The sequence below is a fragment of the Aquarana catesbeiana genome, linkage group LG06 (assembly GCF_042186555.1).
Source record: "Aquarana catesbeiana isolate 2022-GZ linkage group LG06, ASM4218655v1, whole genome shotgun sequence".
NCBI classification, from domain to species: domain Eukaryota; kingdom Metazoa; phylum Chordata; class Amphibia; order Anura; family Ranidae; genus Aquarana; species Aquarana catesbeiana.
Window position 1 is genome coordinate 357383085 of NC_133329.1, and position 20418 is coordinate 357403502.

A 20418-nucleotide genomic window follows, 5' to 3' on the forward strand; every position below is an offset into this window, starting at 1 on the left:
TTTCTGGCTTGTAGCTGAACATAAATAATAAGTGCATGCAAAAATGGTAAAGGAACATACATAGAGCGAAATGTATTGCTTTTGTGACCAGAGGTCATTGAAGCTTAGTTGCCCAGTCCAAATTTAGCAGTCAGTATGCATCAGTTAACCTGATAATAAAGAACTGTACACACGATCGGACTTTCCAGCGGAAAATGTGTGATGACAGGCTGTTGTCGGTAAATCCGACCATGTGTGCGCTCCATTGGACAATTGTCTGACTTTCCGCGGACAAATGTTGGCTAGCAGGTTTTCAAATTTTCTGCGGACAAATGTCTGTTGTCGGATTTTCACAAGCGTGTGTACACAAGTCCAAAGTACAAACACGCATGCTCAGAAGCAAGGACGAACCAGAAGCGGTCGCTCTTGTAAACTAGCGTTCGTAATGGAGAATTAACATTCATGACGTGGCAATTTATGAAATCTCCAAATGCAGCGCACAATTCTTTTCTTCTTTAATGGGATAATGAAGCTGCTTTGCTGGTGATACTGATGGGGTTATTGCAAATTAATTTTCAAAGACTTTTTTTTTCTAGTGATATCAAGAATAATATTATTATGCTTTTTTTATTTTATTTGGGCAACTTACCACAACACCATTATCCCGTAGTTTTTAAGATCAAAGATACAACTATGTTGGTGTCCCTTGTCAATTTTACATTGTATTTTTTAAAATGTAACTGCCTACTCCCAAACTGTCATTTGAAGTAAAACACATAACCAAGTATTATTCTACACAATTTTTTTTATTGTGTATTAAAAAAAGAAAACTAAATTAGACATGCTATCTGCCAATAGAACTTAACCAAAAAAATCAAATCATGATTCAACCAAAAAAATAATGTCAAAGCAATAACTCCAAGGCCAATAATAAATAACACATTATCTCTTCCGATTCTGCAACATGTCTGGTTGACGAGCGGCCATTCAGAAACAAACTGAAAAGCACGAAAGGAAAAGCGCTAAATGAAAAACGCGAAAAGAAAAGCGCGAATCAACACTCACCAAACATCTACTAACACGAAATTAGCAGAAGGAGACCAAAGTGTGATGCTAAAGAGCTGAAAAACCACATAGTACGTCTAGTACTTCACTACGTTCATAATTGTTGGCCAACATTCGTGTGGCCGTGTGTATACAAGACAAGTTTGAGCCAACACCCTTTGCACAAACCTTCACGGTTTTGTTGGCCAACAATCCGATCGTGTGTACGAGGCAAAGGGCTGGGTTCACATATATGCAGCTGTGGTTTTCAGTCCGGAGTCTGGTGCATTTCTGTTTCTGGTTCAGGTGCAAATTTATCCCTGAATTCGCACCTGAACTGGACCCAAAAACACACAGGACTCTTTTCAAAACCGATCCGCGGCTGCCTTGCACATGTGTGAACCGGCTCCACTGAAAGCCGGTCACATTCATATGTTATGCGAATTGGATGTGATTAAAAATGCATCCAATTCACATATATATAAACCCAGCCTTACTAATTTGTCAGTTTTACACTGGGATCTGAAAATTAGCAATGTGCAAAGTACACATCCCTAGTGCCCTGTCCCCTGTCCATTGTACGGGAGGATTTGGAGGAATTAAAGGAGACTATTTTACTCATAAAGTGGATATATTCATTTTTTATAAAAATATATTTGTGTAATAGTGTACCTTTAAAATAAATTATAAACCATTACAAAATATGTACTTTAGAACCCTAAAAAAAGTTGCTGTATCATATGTAGGACTCAGATATGTATAATGCCCCGTACACACGGTTGGACTTTGTTCGGACATTCCGACAACAAAATCCTAGGATTTTTTCCGACGGATGTTGGCTCAAACTTGTCTTGCATACACACGGTCACACAAAGTTGTCGGAAAATCTGATCGTTCTAAAGATGGAGATGTAAAACACGTACGTCGGGACTATAAACGGGGCAGTGGCCAATAGCTTTCATCTCTTTATTTATTCTGAGCATGCGTGGCACTTTGTCCGTCGGATTTGTGTACACACGATCGGAATTTCCGACAACGGATTTTGTTGTCGGAAAATTTTATCTCCTGCTCTCCAACTTTGTGTGTCGGAAAATCCGATGGAAAATGTCCGATGGAGCCCACACACGGTCGGATGTTCCGACAACACGCTCCGATCGGACATTTTCCATCGGAAAATCCGACCGTGTGTACGGGGCATTAGTGTTCTGTGATCAAAAATAGATCTTTCCTAATATTTACTTTTTGCCTTATTAATTAAACTATCTGAATAAAGAGTTGTCTATATTGCCCCACAGATTTATTTTTCAGTGTTGGGTGTCAGGACAGGTTTGAATATGATTGACTTGGACAATATAGAGTGTTCTCCTTTCAAACACTTTGATGAATGAGGCGGTCTGTTCTTTGTTGTAGCATTTATAGTTATGCAGCTGTTTAAACAGAAGAACAGTTTTTGGATTGGACTCAACAGAGATGATTATGATGTATGGGAAAATGGCACATCAGACAGATACACAAACTGGTTTCCAATTAAAACAAACCATGTAAGTACAAGTGACTTTATTGATGGGGAATGTGTATTATTTAAAGTTCTTTTCTATCGGGAAAAAAACCATATATTTTATTTTTACATAGTTGTTAGCAAGTTAAATCACATTCCAGAATAATTTTGAAGGCAAGATATCCACTCCTGCTTTGCCAGTCTTACCTAGTAACCTTCGTCATTACAAGTAGACATGTGCAAATTGTTTAGTTCCAAATTCGTTTTTTCAACAAATTTGTCAACATTTCCAAATTTCCAAATTTTTCAATTTCCGAAATTTTGAATTTTCAAATTTTGGAAAATTCGGAATTTCGGAAATTCGGAATCTGGAAATTCAGAATTCGTACATTCGAAATTCGTAAATTTGAAATATGGAAATTCGAAACTCGGAAATTGGAAATTGGAAAATTGGAAAATTCTAATTCTGAAATTCGAGATTCTGAAATTCTGAAATTTGAAAATTTAAAAATTTGAAAATTCGGAAATCCGAAAATGTGAACATTTGAAATTCGGAAATCTGAAAATTTGAAAATCTGAAATTCAGATTTCCGAATTTTTGAATTTCCGAAAAAAAGCAAAAAAAAACGAATGAAATGTAAACGAATGATTTTTTTGTTAGTGCACAAGTCTAATTACAAGCCCACTTCATGGTGTCACAATTCTGTAGCCCTCTTTTTTTTTTTGGGGGGGGGGTTGAGAAATGGCTCTCCCCAAACAGGATATTGCACCCTACCTGTAGGTACATAGTAGAACTAGAACCTTTGCTAAGTAGAGGAGTGGCTTTGAAAACAAAGTTGTCAATGCCTCCACCCAGGACTGGGCCTCTGTGAACAGAGGGAATTTATTTTCTGGCGCGTTAACCAGTTATCTAATCAAAGTAATTGGGAGCAGATGAAGTACTGCAGCCATCATATAAGCCTAACCATAGATATATAGCTGCACACCAGTATGGAAATAATATAAGGTTTATATAATAAAAGCGGCGGCGGCCCATCCATAAGGGGCGTTCGGGCGCTACCACCCCCATACATGTTTCCTGCCCCCAAATCTACATGCGGGGCGCCGAACGCAATGATTCCAATTTTTTTTTGTTTTTTTGAAGCACGTGATTAGAGCCAGAGGCTTCAAAAAAGGGTGGGCTTGGGGGGCAGTGCTCTGCCCCCCGAGCCCACCCTTTTTTTGAAGCCTCTGGCTCTAATCACACCCAGTTGTGTGACAATAGTGAATGAATATTCGCTATTGTCACACTGACTCTCCTCTCACCCAATCAGGAAGCGGGTCCTGAGACCAGTCACCCGATTGGCTGAAAGGAGAGGCGATTTTATTGGACGCCTAAGTCCCCATATGACCGCTGCCTGCCCGCGACCTAGATGGGCGGGGATGGATGACCTACTGATCGATCCCATGGGGGGTTGCCGGCCGCCCGGGGGGTGGTTGTTTGCCGCCCCCCCACCACAAAAATAAAAAACACCAGCCGTGTCACTGAATAAAAGATGAATAATAGTACATACTGTATATCCAATGTACAAACGGGTAATATCAACAAAGGGGCTCAAACGGAGTCCTGGCGGAATTTTGCACATATACCCAGGTATGCACTATATTGTTAAAAGTATTGGGACACCTGTCTTTACACGCAGATGAACCTTAATGGCATCCCAGTCTTAGCCCATAAGGTTGGATATTGAGTTGGCCCACCCTTTGCAGCTATAAGGTTTAGGAGTGTGTCTATGGGAATGTTTGAACATTCTTCCAGAAGCGCATTTGTAAAGTCAGTCACTGATGTTGGGTGAGAAGGCCTGGCTCGCAATCTCTGCTCTAAATTCATCCCGCAGGTGTTCTATTGTGTTGAGGTCAGGACTCTGTGCAGGCCAGTCAAGTTCCTTCACCCCAAACTCTCTCATCCATGTCTTTATGGGCCTTGTTTTGTGCACCCTCTAAAAACTCAAAGGTTTAACTCAGAGTGCTGAAAGCAGTGCACAGGTGGCCGGCTACAGAGAAGACCACTGGGCTCTGTGTAAGGGATAGTTTACACTTGCTTCAAAACAAGGCTTTGGACAGGCTTTGTTAAAGCTCTCTGAATGCCAGTCAAAGCTCCTGTCACTAAGTAAAATGGTTAGCTTACAGTCCTGTTTACACCTTGCGCTTGCTTTGCTTTGGCTTCACTTCAAACATTATACCCCATGTTGCTTTAGTGGTGCTTCAAAGCATCTTCAAAGCCACCATAGACGTCTATGGCAAAGCTCACTTGTAGCGCCTGTGGCTTTTAAGAGGCTTTAATTCAGCTTTAGCTTCACTTTGTTTTAGAGATATTGCATGTATGAGATATCCACACACACACATACAGGGTCAAGCTTAAAAAAAACATCACTGAAATATCATCAAAGCTTCATCGAAGCACCACCGAAGCATCAAAAACACATCATAAAAGCATGTTGAAGCGGTAGGCGCTTTAATGTGTGTTGAAGCCAAAGCAAGTGTAAATGAGCCCTGAGAGCAAGAGGTCTCTCTGCAGCAGTCCAATGTGACCCCCTGCTGAGTCACAGCTAGAGCTGTCCAATCAGCAGGGAGCATGAGCTTTGTAAATTGCCTAGCTGTAGCTGTGACTCGGCGGGAGGGCGTGTTGGGCTGCTGTAGGGAGAATTCCGCTCTCACACAGAGTGTCGTCTTTTCTGCAGCCGACAGACTTTGACCTGCCACTGGACATGATGTATAAGCCAAAAAGAAAGTAAAGGCTCCTATAAGAAAATCGGGCGAACATTTTCGTCCAAAGAATTTTTGTATAGTGTGTACACAACTTTCGACAGCCCATTCCGAATTTCTTTTTTTCGTTCATTAGTTCTGATTTGCTGTGAAATGAGGAAAATCAGACGATCGTTCGCCCGATTTTCTTGCAGTGTGCACCCCACTTTATACTGCAAGTTTACTGTTTTCAGCACTATCATTTTAGGAAGTGTATTTATAAACATTTGGCAGAGCTATTTGTCCTGCCAAACTGCATATACATTGGTTCTGTATGAATGGCAGCTAAATAGAACAGTACTAGGTTATTTTGTCTCGAGGTCAGATGTTCTTTATTCATGTGAAAGCATGAATCAGGAAAATACCACATTATAGCCACTAGATGGAGCTGATGATCATATGAAATACTAATTTTTGAACATAGCTTACTAACTTTCAATTTTGCTAGCATTTACACCGAACAAATGTACATGTAATTTCCCAGGATAATTCGCTCTGCAATATTTTTTTTCATAAACACACCTTTAACTATTAAGCCTTTGTTCAAGGTACAAGTTCAGCTTTAAATTATTGTTTTTGGGCCATTGATATCAACCGAAAAACTCTTTGGACTATTTCTGGCTGCACTTTTGTAAGTTCATTAACTGAGGAAGCATACACAACCTCTTTCTGTGTTTAATTTTAAAAAAGTGGTTTCCAACTTTGCTGCCTGCTATCTTTTTACATTTTTTGATACATATTTGGTCTCTCATGCAAATATCAATAACTATGTTTTAACAATGTTTCTGTTTAAATATGACCCACAACGATGTTGTCTTTTGTCCTAGAGCTCAGAAATCATTCAGGATCACCAATGTGCCGCAATATCTGCCGATCACAACATTTTTCCTGTTGGGAAATGGCATCTTGAAAACTGCGGCCATGAAGGCTATGGATTCATTTGTGAGAAAGCACAAGGTAATGTTCTGGCCCTACAGGGTCACTCAGCAGCCACAGCCAGTAATAATTGTATCCTTTCATAACCCTAAAGCCAGTTTAGCAGGGACCAGCCGAGATTTGATCCATCTATAGGCAGGCTGGTTGTACTAAATTCAATTCATCGGTCGACTTCAGTACAACCAGCCTGCTGGATTTTTTGCATGTGATCACTGCCTGGGGCTATAGCTGGCAGCAGTGATCATGTTGTTCTTCCGGCAGTGAAGGTTTCCTACCAGCAGAACACAATAGCTCCGCGGGAGGGATTCCCCAATCAACACAGTGTTGATGGGGGAATTTAGCAATTTTCTTTCCTTCCATCCCTGGTGGAAGGAAAGAGAATTGCATCATCTATGGCTTGCATTACTCAAGTATTGCTTAGGTCAGTGGTCATCAACCCTGTCCTCAGGGCCCACTAACAGGCCAGGTTTCCAAGATAACTGAAATACATCACAGGTGATATCATTTGCTGCTCAGTGATTGCAGTATTCTAGTCTGCATCTCCCCAAGGTAATACATAAAACCTGGCCTGTTAGTGGGCCCTGAGGACAGGGTTGATGACCACTGGCTTAGGTGACCCATGAGCGGCACACCAAGCAGCACTGTGGTCATCTCCACATCACAAGGCAAAATATCCAGCATCCCTATACCTATATTCTAATCGATTAAATTTAACATAAAAATTGGAAAAAAATCTGCTGCCTGGCAGCTATTAAACAAACAAAAAAAAAGCTGCAGTACTCACCTCCATGATCCACTACCACTTCTCTTTCTGCTTGAATGATGATCAGCATCATTCCACCCACTTTCTGTAATGCCGCGTATTGGACTTTCCGGCAGACCTGGTCCGGTGGACCGGACTCCTTCGGACAATTCGATCGTGTGTGGGCTCCAGCGGACTTTTTTCCCCAAAAGTCCGACGGACCTAAAATAAAACATGTTTTAAATCTGTCCGACGGACTCAAGTCCGGTTGAAAAATCCGCTCGTCCGTATGCTAGTCCGACGGACTAAATCAGACCCTAGGGCAGCTATTGACTACTGGCTATCAACTTGCTTATTTTAGTCCGGTCGTACGTCATCACGTATGAATCCATCGGACTTTGATGTGATCGTGTGTAGGCAAGTCCGTTCATTCGGAAAGTCCGTCGGACCAGTCCGGTCGAAAAGTCCGCTCGTGTGTACGCGGCATAAGTCATGGGTGTCGAAGGACCCACCTCCTGGGGATACATTATCAAGCTGCTCTGGGATCACAGGAGAATGCCATTTCATGCAGCATGTAGGATTGCCCACCAACCAAAGGAGGAAGAGGATCTATGATGCCACATGACCAGATTAAAGACCCATAGAAAAACAACATGAATGCAATATTTAAAAAAAAAAGGTTGGGCTCTCAAAGAGTCTTTGAACCAGTGCTTGCTGTGTCCCTATTCCCTAGGAAGGTGATTTTTCCCCAGAAGGCTACTGGGACATGTCTCAATATTTTAGAAGCTACCATGGACACAAGGTGTATAGTCACCTACAGGGCTGAACTAAAGAGAGCTACCACCACCAATGGATCATGGAAGGAATCTAGGTGTATTGTTCTATTATTTCTTGGAAGGCTTTTGAATGTCCTCCTATGAGTTGAGGATATCCTCTGCAGCTTTCCACTATTAGCAAGGCTTTATGTCATGTCATGATAACACAGGCAGAGTAAGGATGGGTCCAACCAATCAAATAAACATTATACTTCTGCACCCATCAGTGTAGGCACATGAAGTCAGAACAGTAAGCAAATTGGTTGGTAAGCCATAAAACTCACATCATATGTTTATCCTTCCTATTTTAGATGTTTCTGTTCACAGTGTAAATGGTTCCGACATGTTCCCAATACCAGACATACTGCCATATGGACATAAATTGTACAGAGTAATATCTGGAAACATGACCTGGTATGATGCCTCCTTTGCTTGCAAGGGTTATGGGGCTGATTTGGTTACTATTACTGACGAGTATCATCAAGCCTTTGCCACTGTCATTGTCCACCGCAAAGGTTTATCCCACTGGATTGGATTCTATAAAGAAATGGTAAGTGCTATTGTGTTTAATATATTCAGCATAGACTATAATAAGGCAATCTTATATTTACCTGTATTTGGGAACACACTGCTCACCTTTAAATACACTATATTACCAAAAGTATTGAGACACCTTTACACACACATGAACTTCAATGGCATCCCAGTCTAAAGCTGGATACATGCTATAGAAATATTATTGTTCGATTTCCTTTAGATTTACCTTCAGCTATGTGGTGCAAGGACCTGCCTGATTACATACAAATTGAAAGTGTTTAGGTTTGACCTCATATTATATGGTTTTGTTAAATCTACAGGAAAAAAAAAATTGAAAGAAAATTGTATAGTGTGTATCCAGCTTTAGTCCGTAGGGTTCAATATTGAGTTGGCCCACCCTTTGCAGCTATAACAGATTCAACCCTTCTGGGAAGGCCGTCCACAAGGTTTAGGTTGTGTCTATGGGAATGTTTGACCATTCTTCCAGAAGCTCATTTGTGAGGTCAGGCACTGATGTTGGAGAGAAGGCCTGGCTCTCCGCTCTAATTCATCCCAAAGATGTTCTATCGGGTTGAGGTCAGGACTCCACCCCAAACTCGCTCATCCATGTCTTTATGAACCTTGCTTTGTGCACTGGTCCAAATCATTTGGTGGAGGAGGATTATGGTGTGGGGTTGTTTTTCAGGGGTTGGGATTGGCCCCTTAGTTCCAGTGAAGGGAACTCTTAAGGCGTCAGCATGCCAAGACATTTTTGACAATTTCATGCTCTCAACATTGTGGGAACAGTTTGGGGATGGCCCCTTCCTGTTCCCACATGACTGCGCACCAGTGCACAAAGCAAGGTCCATAAAGACATCGATGAGCGAGTTTAGGGTGGAGGAACTTAACTGGCCTGCACAGAGTCCTGACCTCAACCTGATAGAACACCTTTGAGATGAATTATCGTCCACATCAGTGCCTGACCTTACAAATGCTCTTCTGGAAGAATTGTCAAACATTCAGTCTGTACTTGCAATTGCCCTGCATGTTGAAAATGTCCCAGCAGTGAATGCAGAATACAAATGCTTGTGTATGCAAAGACGTATTTTAGGTGCGTGGCAGCAGAGGAGTATCACTAATCATGGTGTGTCCATATAAAATGTCATCTAGTAATTTCCAGTAAATGTAACATTTATTGTAGTATACTGAGAACTAGATATGTTGAGAAGAATAAAAAAATCCAGATATTTGCTGAATAGCACAAAATTAACTTGATTGGGCCAATCTGTTCTCATACAGTAGATGCAATGAATCTTCTAACAGATGCCCAGTGATGAAAAAGCAACAAATGATGTGTGAATCAGCCATTTGCTGGCTGATAAATACGAATTTAAGATTGCAAAATGGGGTTGAGGTGAGTGTTTTTTCACCATAGTGCCTTTAATCTTCAGCTACAAAGCCTTGGTCCTGGCACACTATAGCCTTAACACAGCAATTCTGCAGCTGGTGAGCATTACTTATAATCTCTGGTGACATCTTTGGGGATTTCCCTGACATCTGAGCAGTTGCAGAGATGTGCACATAGGGCAGTGCATGCTGGGAATTTAAAATTTTACAGCTAAGGATTTCTTTAGGGGAAATAAATGTAATAATAAGCTCTATGTTTACATCTCTGCTCCTGAACCAAAAGATCTTTAGCAGCAATGTTAGGTCCCTGAAGTCTTTTGTCCATTGGTGCACTGCTCACAGGGGGCCAATCCAGTGGTAGTTGTCATCCCCAATCCATCCACATGCACAAGGGCAAGCAGAGGATGGAACTGTGCCAAGACAAAACATTTGCAATTGAATATATTAGGATTGGAGGCACAATTTTAAAATTGCATGACCCTCATCTAGAAATATTTCCCTTTGATGTAGAACTGTGGTCAGGCTATAGACCAGCCATTCTCAACCAGAGTTCCTCCAGAGGTTGCTGGGGGTTCATTGAACTGTGGCTGATTGATCTCCAATTTTATGGTGCCTGCATAGCCAATGCCACTTGTTGTTCTTAAAATGTATCTAAAACCAAAAATAAATATGTAATGTATTGCAGCTTACCAGTCCTTAGATGTGGTGGCTGCATTTGTTTTCTGTTTATCAGGCTTTCCTTCCTTTCCTTCTTTCCTTTCTTTTCCACTTAGGGATCTGGAAAGTAACATCTGAAACTTGATTGATTGCTATGGGTTAAGCCTTGTACACATGATGAGAAAACTGAAAAATTCTTCCGACAATAATTTCATACGATAATCTGATCGTTTGTATACAGCCTTCGTCCGAAATTTTACGAACGGACAAACATGAAAATTTCTCTCGTACGATACCAGTTCATACGATTTTCGTTTAATTAGTACAATTTTCATCCGAAAATACAATACAAATACATGACATCACTTACGAATTTTTATTCTGTCATACGAGAATTTTCGTACTTTAGTAACCTATTTGCTTTCGAGTATGGAGACTAGCATGCAAAATAAAATAAAAAAAGGACGATCATTTGTCTGATAATCTCATTGTGTGTACTAAGCTTTAGTTCATTGTTTGTGCTGTCTACTGAACAAGTTTAAATGGTTTCAAAGCATGAACACACAGTATTGAGATTATACATGTTAAAAAAAAGGTTCATGATGTAAATGGAGAAAGGTTGGGACTTTGAGTGAGACGTGCAGTAATGCACATCTCCATCCCTGTGTATACATTGAAATTAATTTATATTTTTTTTGTAGACTTTGGGGCACCTGCCCCTGAAGAGTGTTTTACATATGAAACGCGTCGGTCCTACGCCATGCACCTCCTTTTTTATAGAATAATTTTTTTATACAGAGATCATTAGACCTGGTGCATTCCAAAGTGCTTGTACTTATGTATGATCATTGCTTCATATCAATTATGGGTTGCTCTATTGCTAGCAATGTGTTCTTTACTGTTTGTCAATCATGATATTGTTCAGCCCACTCACCTGGGCATATACTATGATATTTTATTAACATCTTCATAAATAAATGTTTTTGTACAAAATTGACCGATCCTTTGGCCACGCATACTCACCTCACGCAAAGTCCCAAAACCCTTCCTTTCCATATGATGCAAATGTTACCCCCTGATCGTCAAACAAATCAGAAATATTATTTTTTATCATTGAAGCAAAATTATTATACAGTAAAACTTTGGTTTGAGAGTAACCTGGTTTGAGAGCGTTTTGTAAGACAAGCAAAATTTTTAAATAAATTTTGACTTGATATACAAGTGATGTCTTGATATACAAGTAGTGTCATGTCACAATTGAGTATAAAAGAGAAGAGAGGCGCCTCCAAGTGTAGCAATATGGTTATATTTAATGAAGGTACAACATTTAGCAACTCACATGGTTGATGATTAAAAGAGGCACATCTAAGTATGCTGGCATCCGGGGTAAAGCTGTCCACATAGACCATCCTCCGTACTGCCATCGACTTCATCCCTTCCACGCTGCGCTCCACGAGTGGTTCAAGCCTCACTTTCAGATGACTCTACTGCAGGGTAGTCTTCTCGGTCACAATTGCAGACTGACAGCGGTGAGAGCCGTCGGTGCAGAGGATGGTCTATGTGGACAGCTTTACCCCAGATGCCAGCATACTTAGATGTGTCTCTTTTAATCATCAACCATGTGAGTTGCTAAATGTTGTACCTTCATTAAATGTAACCATATTGCTACACTTAGAGGAGCCTCTGTTCTCTTTTATACTCTGGAGCTCCTGCTGGATTTTGCTTCTAATCCCCTTGTGGAGGCTTCCATTTGTGGATGGACATTTTATGGTTACACAACTTGGTCGCATTTCTATAATCTTTGTATATGGACTATAAACTGAAGGACTTATGAATAAATGGTTGTGGAACGAATCATTTGAGTTTCCATTATTTCTTATGGGGAGATTGCTTTGATATACAAGTACTTTGGATACAAGCATGTTTCTGGAACAAATTATGCGCACAATCCAAGGTTTTACTGTATTCTGGATTATATTGAATAAAGCCGGGAGCAAACCATGCCTTTTTCCTGTATTGAATTTTAATATGCTATAATGTCTGACTTTTTTTCCACAATTGCTTATATTATGATATCTTTATATATAAACAGGGAGATGAAGCATTTGAATGGGCAGATGGTTCTATTTCTTGGTTTACATCATGGGCAGATGAGTCACCATCAGAAGATGGGAACTGTGCATATATCGGCACTGATGGACTCTGGAGAGCTGTGGACTGTAATATTCAACTGCAAGGTGCCATATGTCTTGTCAGCACGGGTATGGTCATTTTGTTACCACTCAATACTCTGTTCTGGGGGTAAATACATAATCCATATTATCAAATCTTCAGAAAAAGAAAGGCCTAAACTCATTTATTCAGTCGTCTTCCATAAGAACTATCTGCTTTGCTTTCGGTTTAAATCTGGACTAGAAAATTACAAATGGATTTTAAAATCTTAAAGACTCTGCTGTCATGCTGACAGGTATAATGTTTAGAGACTGGGTGTGCAAGGAGCAAAGCAACAAAAGCAGACGGTATAAAGTCTATTTTTTTTTTTAAGTCAGACTGTAGTTTCACAAATAAAATAAAAAATCCAACACATTTCGAGGATTTAAAAGGTCCCCCTACATCAGGGCTCAGTTCTGTTGAATGACTCATTTACAGGGCTTATAAAAACCTCGTCTTCTGGGGTCCCCCGGAGGCTCCTCCCCACATCAGATAACCCCCTGGGAGAAGCGCTCTCCCGAGGGGGTTACCTTGCGGGCGCACTCCCAAGTCCATCGTCCATAGCCGCCGAATGTATGACTCGGCCCCGCCCCGGGGCCAGCGTCATTGGATTTGATTGACAGCAGCGATTGCTATCAATCTATCCAATCAAGAGCCGAGAAACCCAGACAGAGAGACAGCGTGTCACCGCCGGGTCAAGCTCCAGGGCTCAGGTAAGAAAGACGGGGGGCTGGGGGGGCGGTCACTACCAGGTGTTTTTTCACCTTAATGCATAGGATGCATTAAGGTGAAGAAACACAAAGGTTTACAACCCCTTTAAACACGAAAATAAAAAATCTGGACTGTATACATTCTGCTTTTGGCACTTTCCTCCTTGAGCACAAAGTCCCTATTCATGCAAAAAGCAAAACTTTGGTTACCATTCCTAGATGAGCTACGTAGTGTTACTAAACCCACAACAGTAAAATCTGTCTGTATATGCAGAATAGCATGCTTGTTATACTCACTGTGGAACTTAAGGGGTTAATCCTCTCCATTGTTTAAAAAAGGCTGTTTTATCCAGTATGCACAGATCCTCCCCCTCCTGTACTGTCTATCTGGGGAAGGCCAGCTAACACAGGCAGAGTAGCCGACCTGCATGTACTCAGTTGTGTCTTTTATACTGGGGAGAAAATGTACTTGTTCTCAGAGATAGCCAGGTCACATGATATGGACATCACACATGTGGGCGTGTATACAGGCTGTAGTGGAAATCTCCTCCTACCTGAACTCTCAGCACTGGAGAAACTGTGCAGTTTATCATGTAACTGTGGTATACAGAGCATCCCGAAAGGTGTATAGTGGCAGTTTTTTAATGTAAAAATAAGATTTATAAGCTGTGGGCACTGTGGGGGGCGGATGAACTATTTTCATATTACTGAGTTTAGTAATATTTTAAAGGTAGTAATTTTTTCTATGCTGCTGAAAACTGAAAATACTTACTATGTTAAGAGATCCAGCATTCCACACCTTTCTTCTAGTAACAGTGTAGAGGTTTCTATATTTGCAATAGCTTTTAGGCCCGCTCCAACTCGTTACTGAACCATTCTGATTGATCAAGTGTTCACCACCTTCTTGTAGTGTCGATACTTACCTGCCCCCTCCTGCATTACAGACATTTCTATTGACCGGTGATGCAGCCCACAATAGTAAATAGGCTAAAATGAATGTATGTAGGTCAGGAGGGAGTGGGAACTGAAAGCACCATAATAATTAGCTTTAGGATTATGAGGTTAGATTAAAGTGATTGTAAACTCTCAGGTTGTAAAGCAACCCATTCACTGTAAAATAGAAATGAAAGGCAAACATTTTGTGTAAACATATAAAAAAAACATTATAAATACCTTTTTCTTGTTTTTATAAGTGACCACATACCCTCTATTCTCAGTTGCGTAAGAGCTGAGGGAGGAGAAACAGCAGTATACTAATCTCCCCAGTGAATTGCTGTGCAGGGGGGGAGTGTCAGGACAAATCTGATCATTGGAGGAGAGCAGGCATGTTAGTTAACTGGATGTTTTATTTTCAGAAAACAAAACGACGGGATTTAATGGCAGCTGTCCAGAAGATTGGATACAGTTCCAAGATTTTTGCTACACATTTTCAGGTGTTTTAAACAACACAGATTACCACACCGCTGAGGAGATCTGCCAGCAGCAAGGTAAACTTGCATGAATAATGCCTTAATGTTTATCTGATGTTACCTGTAGACTGCCCACATACTTTAGATGATGGTTCCCATCCATACGTGTCATGGTCACCAGGAACGGCCGGTCCATAAGGGGCACAGGGGCGCCGCCGCCCACCTAGTTTGCATGTGGAGATGCATGCGGGGCACCGGACTCATAGGTTTTTATGAGGTTTTTTTTTTGTTCAAGCCACATGATAAGAACCTGAGGCACAGCTCCCCAAACCCACCCACTTGTGACACTAGCGAATCGATATTCACTATTGTGTTCTGGCTCCTTCTCCCGGCCAATCAGGACAGGAGGCGGATCGTGTTGGCCGGGAGGAGAGGCCAAGGAAGCCGCAGAGGGGCTGAGTGCAGGGGCACCGTGGCGGGCTGAGTGCGGGGGGGATCGTGGAGGGGTTAGTGCAGGGGGGACTGTTGCAGGCTGAGTGCAGGGGGGCCATGGGGGGCTGAGTGTGGGGGGATTGTGGAGGGGTTAGTGCGGGGGGACTGTGGGTTAGCTGAGTGCGGGGGGGATTGTGGAGGGGTTAGTGCGGGGGCACCGTGGTGGGTTGAGTGCAAGGGGATCATGGGAAGGTTATTGCGGGGGGGAACTGTAGGGGGCTGAGTGCGGGGGGACTGTGGGAGGATGAGTACGGGGGGATTGTGGAGGGGTTAGTGTGGGGAGACTGTGGAGGGCTGAGTGCAGGGGGATCATGGAGCGGTTAGTACGGGGGACCATGGTGAGCTGAGTGCAAGGGGATCATGGAGGGGTTATTGCGGGGCAGCTGTGGCGGGCTGAGTGCAGGGGGACTGTGGGGGGCTAAGTGCGGGGGGGATTGTGGAGGGGTTAGTGTGGGGGCACCGTGGTGGGCTGAGTGCAAGGGGATCATGGAGGGGTTATTGCGGGAGGGACGATAGCGGGCTGAGTGCGGGGGGAATAAGAGGGGGTGAGTGCGGGGGGATTGTGGAGGGGTTAGTGCAGGGGGACCGTGGAGGGGTGAGTGTGGATCTGGGTGGGGTTTGTTTGCCTCCCCCCCAAGAAAGTTTAGTACCAGCCGCCACTGCTGGTCACTGAATTACTATCCTTAGGAGTAAGGATGCGCTAATCACAGGCAGTGGGACATTTCCGATCTCTGCAGCCAAGCATCGGATAAATGTCTCACTGCCTGTGGTTAGAGCAGTGCAGTGCCGACTTCCTGGCGGGCTCTGCGAACACGCCGGAGCTCATCCTTACTTAGGAGTGATTACAAGTGATGCAAGTCTGTATCAGATTAACTTGTATATTTGTGCTTAGGGAATTTATCCTTCAAGAGGCTGGGTCAAATATAATACCCCTCTCATGGTTAAAGTAGAACTATAGGTAAAACCTTTTTTTTTCATTTTGGATAGCATAAGGGAGAGTTATAACCTGTCAGGTTTTTTTCCCCATCTGTGTCCCATTGTGGAGATTTCTCTTCACTTCCTGTCCCATAGCCAAACAGTTTTTTAGTTTTAGAGTGGAGAGGGATTAGAACACCTGCCAGTTGTTATTGCTGCCTGTGCTCCCATTAGGGAGATTCACCCTCTCTATTTGTCCTGTTTACTGTTATCATTGAAAGTAAAAGAAATCCCAAATTTTGGGTTGTCCCCAGAAAAGTAATATAGGGGAAATATTCCAATGGGCCACTAATTCTGGTGAACTGTGGGTCCCCAAAGAATTCCCTTAATCTGCATTGATTTCCTTCCTGTTTGGCTATGGGACAGGAAGTGAAGGTAAATCTACGCAATGGGACACTGATGGCAAAAAAAAAAATCTGACACGGGTTATAACTCTCCCTTATGCCACGTACACACGACCAGGGTATGCCAGACAATCCGATCGTGTGTAGGCTCCCACAGACTTTTTTTTCCCAAAAGTCAGACGGACATAGAAATGAAACATGTTTCAAATCTCTCAGTCGTAACTCCACTGGACTCAGTTCCTGACAGAAAGCCCGTTCGTCTGTAGGCTGGTCCAACGGACCAGATACGACGCAAGGGCAGGGTACTGCATCTCGCGCTCGCTGCAATAGGAAAAAACTATTTTCCTATTGCGGCGAGCGCGGGGCATACCAGGCCCTTAGGTCTGGTAAGGATTTTGAGGGGAACCCCCTACGCCGAAAAATCAGCATGGGGTCCACCCAAAATCCATACCAGACCCCAATCCGAGCACACAGCCCGGTCGGTCAGGAAAGGGGGTGGGGACGAGCGAGCCCCCCCTTCTGAACTGTACCAGGCTGCATGCCCTCAACATGGGGGGGTGGGTGCTTCGGGGGAAAGCACCTTGGCCCAATGTTGATGAGGACAAGGGCCGTTGGTTGTCGGGGTCTGCGGGTGGGGGGCTTATCAGAATCTGGGAGTCCCCTTTAATAAGAGGGCCCCCAGATCCCGGCCCCCCACCTTATGTGAATGAGTATGGGGTACATGGAACCCCTACCCATTCACCTGGGGTAAAAAGTGTCAATAAAAAACCACACTACACAGGTTTTTAAAGTAGTTTATTAGACATCTCCGGGGGTCTTCTTCCGGCTTCTCGGGGGTCTTCTTCCGACTTCGGGGTCTCTCCGGTTCTTCTCCGCTGTCTCCGGCCTCTTCTTCTGTTGTTTGACCTCTTCTCCGCGTCTTCTGCCGGGCTCCTCCGCTATCTTCTGCTCTTTTGCCGCTCTTTTGCTAGCGGTGGCCCGGACTTCTGCCTTCTGCCTTCTTGTCTTCCTCCCTCTTCTTTTCTTCCGATGTTGATACAACGCTCTCTCTGGCTGGATGGCTCTCTGAGCGCTCCGATGTGACTTATATAGGCGGTGACCCCGCCCCCTTATGCTGTCACAGTCCTAGGGCATGCTGGGACTGTGACAGCATAAGGGGGCGGGGTCTCCGGGTGATGTTGACCCCGCCCCCCTCATCAACATGGGGACAAGGTGCTTTGGGGTGGGGGGCCGCAGGGCGCCCCCTCCCCCAAAGCACCCACCCCCCATGTTGAGGGCATGCGGCCTGGTACAGTTCAGGGGGGGGGCGCTCGCTCGTGCGTGCTCGGATTGGGGTCTGGTATGGACCTTGGGGGGGCCCCACACTGTTTTTTCGGCGTAGGGGGTTCTCCTTAAAACCCATACCAGACCTAAGGGCCTGGTATGCTCCGCTACAGGGCTCGCAAGGCGTCAATCTCGCTGATAAAACCTGCGAGATTGACTTCCTTTTCTAGTCCCGTCGTACCCAAGTCACGTTTAAAATGAACGGACTTGTCCGTGTGTGGGCAAGTCCGTTCATTCTAAAAGTCCGCCGTAACTCCGGCGAAAGTCCGTCAGGAAGACAGGCGGACCTAGTCTGCCGGAAAGTCCAGTCGTGTGCAGGCAAGTCCGTCCGTTCAGAAAGTCCGGCGGTAGCCCGCCAGAAGTCCGGCGGGAAGAATGCCGGACCTAGTTTCCTAGAAAGTCCGGTCGTGTGTACGCGGCATTACGCTATCCAAAATGAAAAAAAAAGTTTCGCCTATAGTTCTACTTTAATCAATCAAAGATCAATAAAAATTTTATATATGTGAAATAGAGTGCAAAAAGCCCCACAGTTGACAATATCAAACTGTGAATCAATCATAATGATACGTGCTCTCTGAGTGAATGACACCAGTGCTCACATACTTACCAGATGGAGAGATCTCAATAAACAGCGATCAATTGTGTTTTGCTGTGATACAGCCGCAATATCCCCAACGGCAATTCAGGTTTTAAGGCTCCAGGCATTTGGAAAAACCACAACACATAGAGATCAAATGTGCCTCGTGGTGACCCAGCCACAATATCTCCAACAGCTACTCAGGTCTGCCATGGCTCCATTTATATGCCATATTATAGTGGAGCAAAGAGCCAGAAGCCTAGACTCCACCCAACATGTTTTCACCTTACATCTCCTTCCCTGACGATGGCCATCAAATTGGATCTTGCATCTAATTACAGTGTGGGTGAATTTTCAGGTGTGAATCCACCTGTAGACAGGTCCAGTCTATATTCTCCACTGCAGGTGGGGGCTCAACCGCAGTGGCAATTCAGATGGGGGTGGAAGTTGAGAAGAACAACTTAACTCTATAGTTTCCTCGGCCACAGGGAGGCAGCTATCCAATTGGATGCTGGCACCCCATTTGACTCTGGCGGACATCTTGGGTTAGGAAGAGTCTATTTAAGACCCTGGCTCCTGGGCTTGGCACGCATTTTGCATGCGGAAAGAGTAGGGACAGGACACCCGTCTGTCAGGGACAGTGCTTAGAGTAAGGGAAATGTTCTAGAGGAGTAGGGATAGCGCAGGGACTACGCCAACCTCCCTGGAAGCCTCCCCTTTGGGTTCAGACTGGCCAGGCCATATTCTGCTCCTCATGGCAGATGCTGTCGGCATCTTCAGGTCACCAGTCTACTGTCCCACCACTGTTACACTATGTAAGTGACTCCGTACAGGTTGCCCTCCCAGCCAGGCCTGTTGATTATTGCTGAACATTCTACAGTACATTACTATTGCTGAACTTGGACTCTGGGGGTTATTTACGAAAGGCAAATCCACTTTGCACTACAAGTGCAAAGTGCACTTGAAATTGCACCGAAAGTGCACTTGGAAGTGCAGTCGCTGTAAATCTGAGGGGTAGATCTGAAATGAGGGGAAGCTCTGCCGATTTTATCATCCAATTATGTGCAAGCTAAAATGCTGTTTTTATTTTCTTTGCATGTCCCCCTCGGATCTACCGCAACTGCACTTCCAAGTGCACTTTCAGTGCAATTTCAAGTTTACTTTGCACTTGTAGTTTGCACTTGTATTGCAAAGTGGATTTGCCTTTCATAAATAACCCCCTAAGTGTGCTTACTGTCTGCCACATCACACTGCACCTAGCCCACACACTCTTTGCTTTATTTTGGACTTTCTGTGTAATTATCTGCCCATTGTCCTCAATGCCACAGCTCTGATCATTAATCCATCATGAACAGATACACAGCTATTTTTGCTTGCTAATAATGCCTTATTTCTTGGAAGTATTATCTCTGGAAAAATATCTCTCTCAACGTAGAAGTGTTATATTATGGGACTTTGCTGTATCTACTTTGGATTTTATTTAGATAAACTCTCTTTGTTTCTTGTGAGAATAACCATAAGGAAAGCAGGAAACTGATAACTGGTTGAACAAATAAACCTATGTATGTGTTTTGTGGCTGTTCCGTGTCTAGATTCTACAATCCTGAGTCTAATGCATGAAGAGGAAGATGCATTTCTTCAAAGATTTCTGACTTCCTTTAACGTACAAGACATATGGTTAAACAAAATAACGTATAGCAACGGTAAGAAAATTGTTCTAAAAAGTAAGTCACTTAAAACTTATGATTCAAATTATTAAAGCAGTATTAGGCCTGAAGTAATCGATGCAATATTATACAATCAATTATATCCTATATAACTATTGCATATATGTATCAATTTGTCTAGTCCCTATAATTGCTAGTCTATAAGAGTCTGATAAGCACAATGATGTAACAAACACAGTAATCAAGTCTTATTTATTTCCCAAGGGATTAGGAAACTAACATAAAAGTATTAAAAAGGTATTACAATGTTACATAGCTTACAATCAGAACAC

At 43.2% G+C, this 20418-nt stretch overlaps 1 protein-coding gene across 2 annotated transcripts in view; it reads left to right on the forward strand.

Moving 5' to 3' along the window:
* The window catches only part of PLA2R1 (phospholipase A2 receptor 1), a 172537-nt gene that overhangs the window by 124902 nt on the left and 27217 nt on the right, over positions 1–20418 (forward strand). The window contains exons 22-27 of one of the 2 annotated variants that reach the window (XM_073634071.1): positions 2434–2564; positions 6133–6262; positions 8110–8348; positions 12471–12639; positions 14655–14786; positions 20012–20143. In XM_073634071.1, the coding sequence (XP_073490172.1) occupies positions 2434–2564; positions 6133–6262; positions 8110–8348; positions 12471–12639; positions 14655–14786; positions 20012–20143 (933 nt within the window). The remainder of the gene's footprint in view (positions 1–2433; positions 2565–6132; positions 6263–8109; positions 8349–12470; positions 12640–14654; positions 14787–20011; positions 20144–20418) is intronic. The other variant, XM_073634072.1, reaches the window with a different exon arrangement.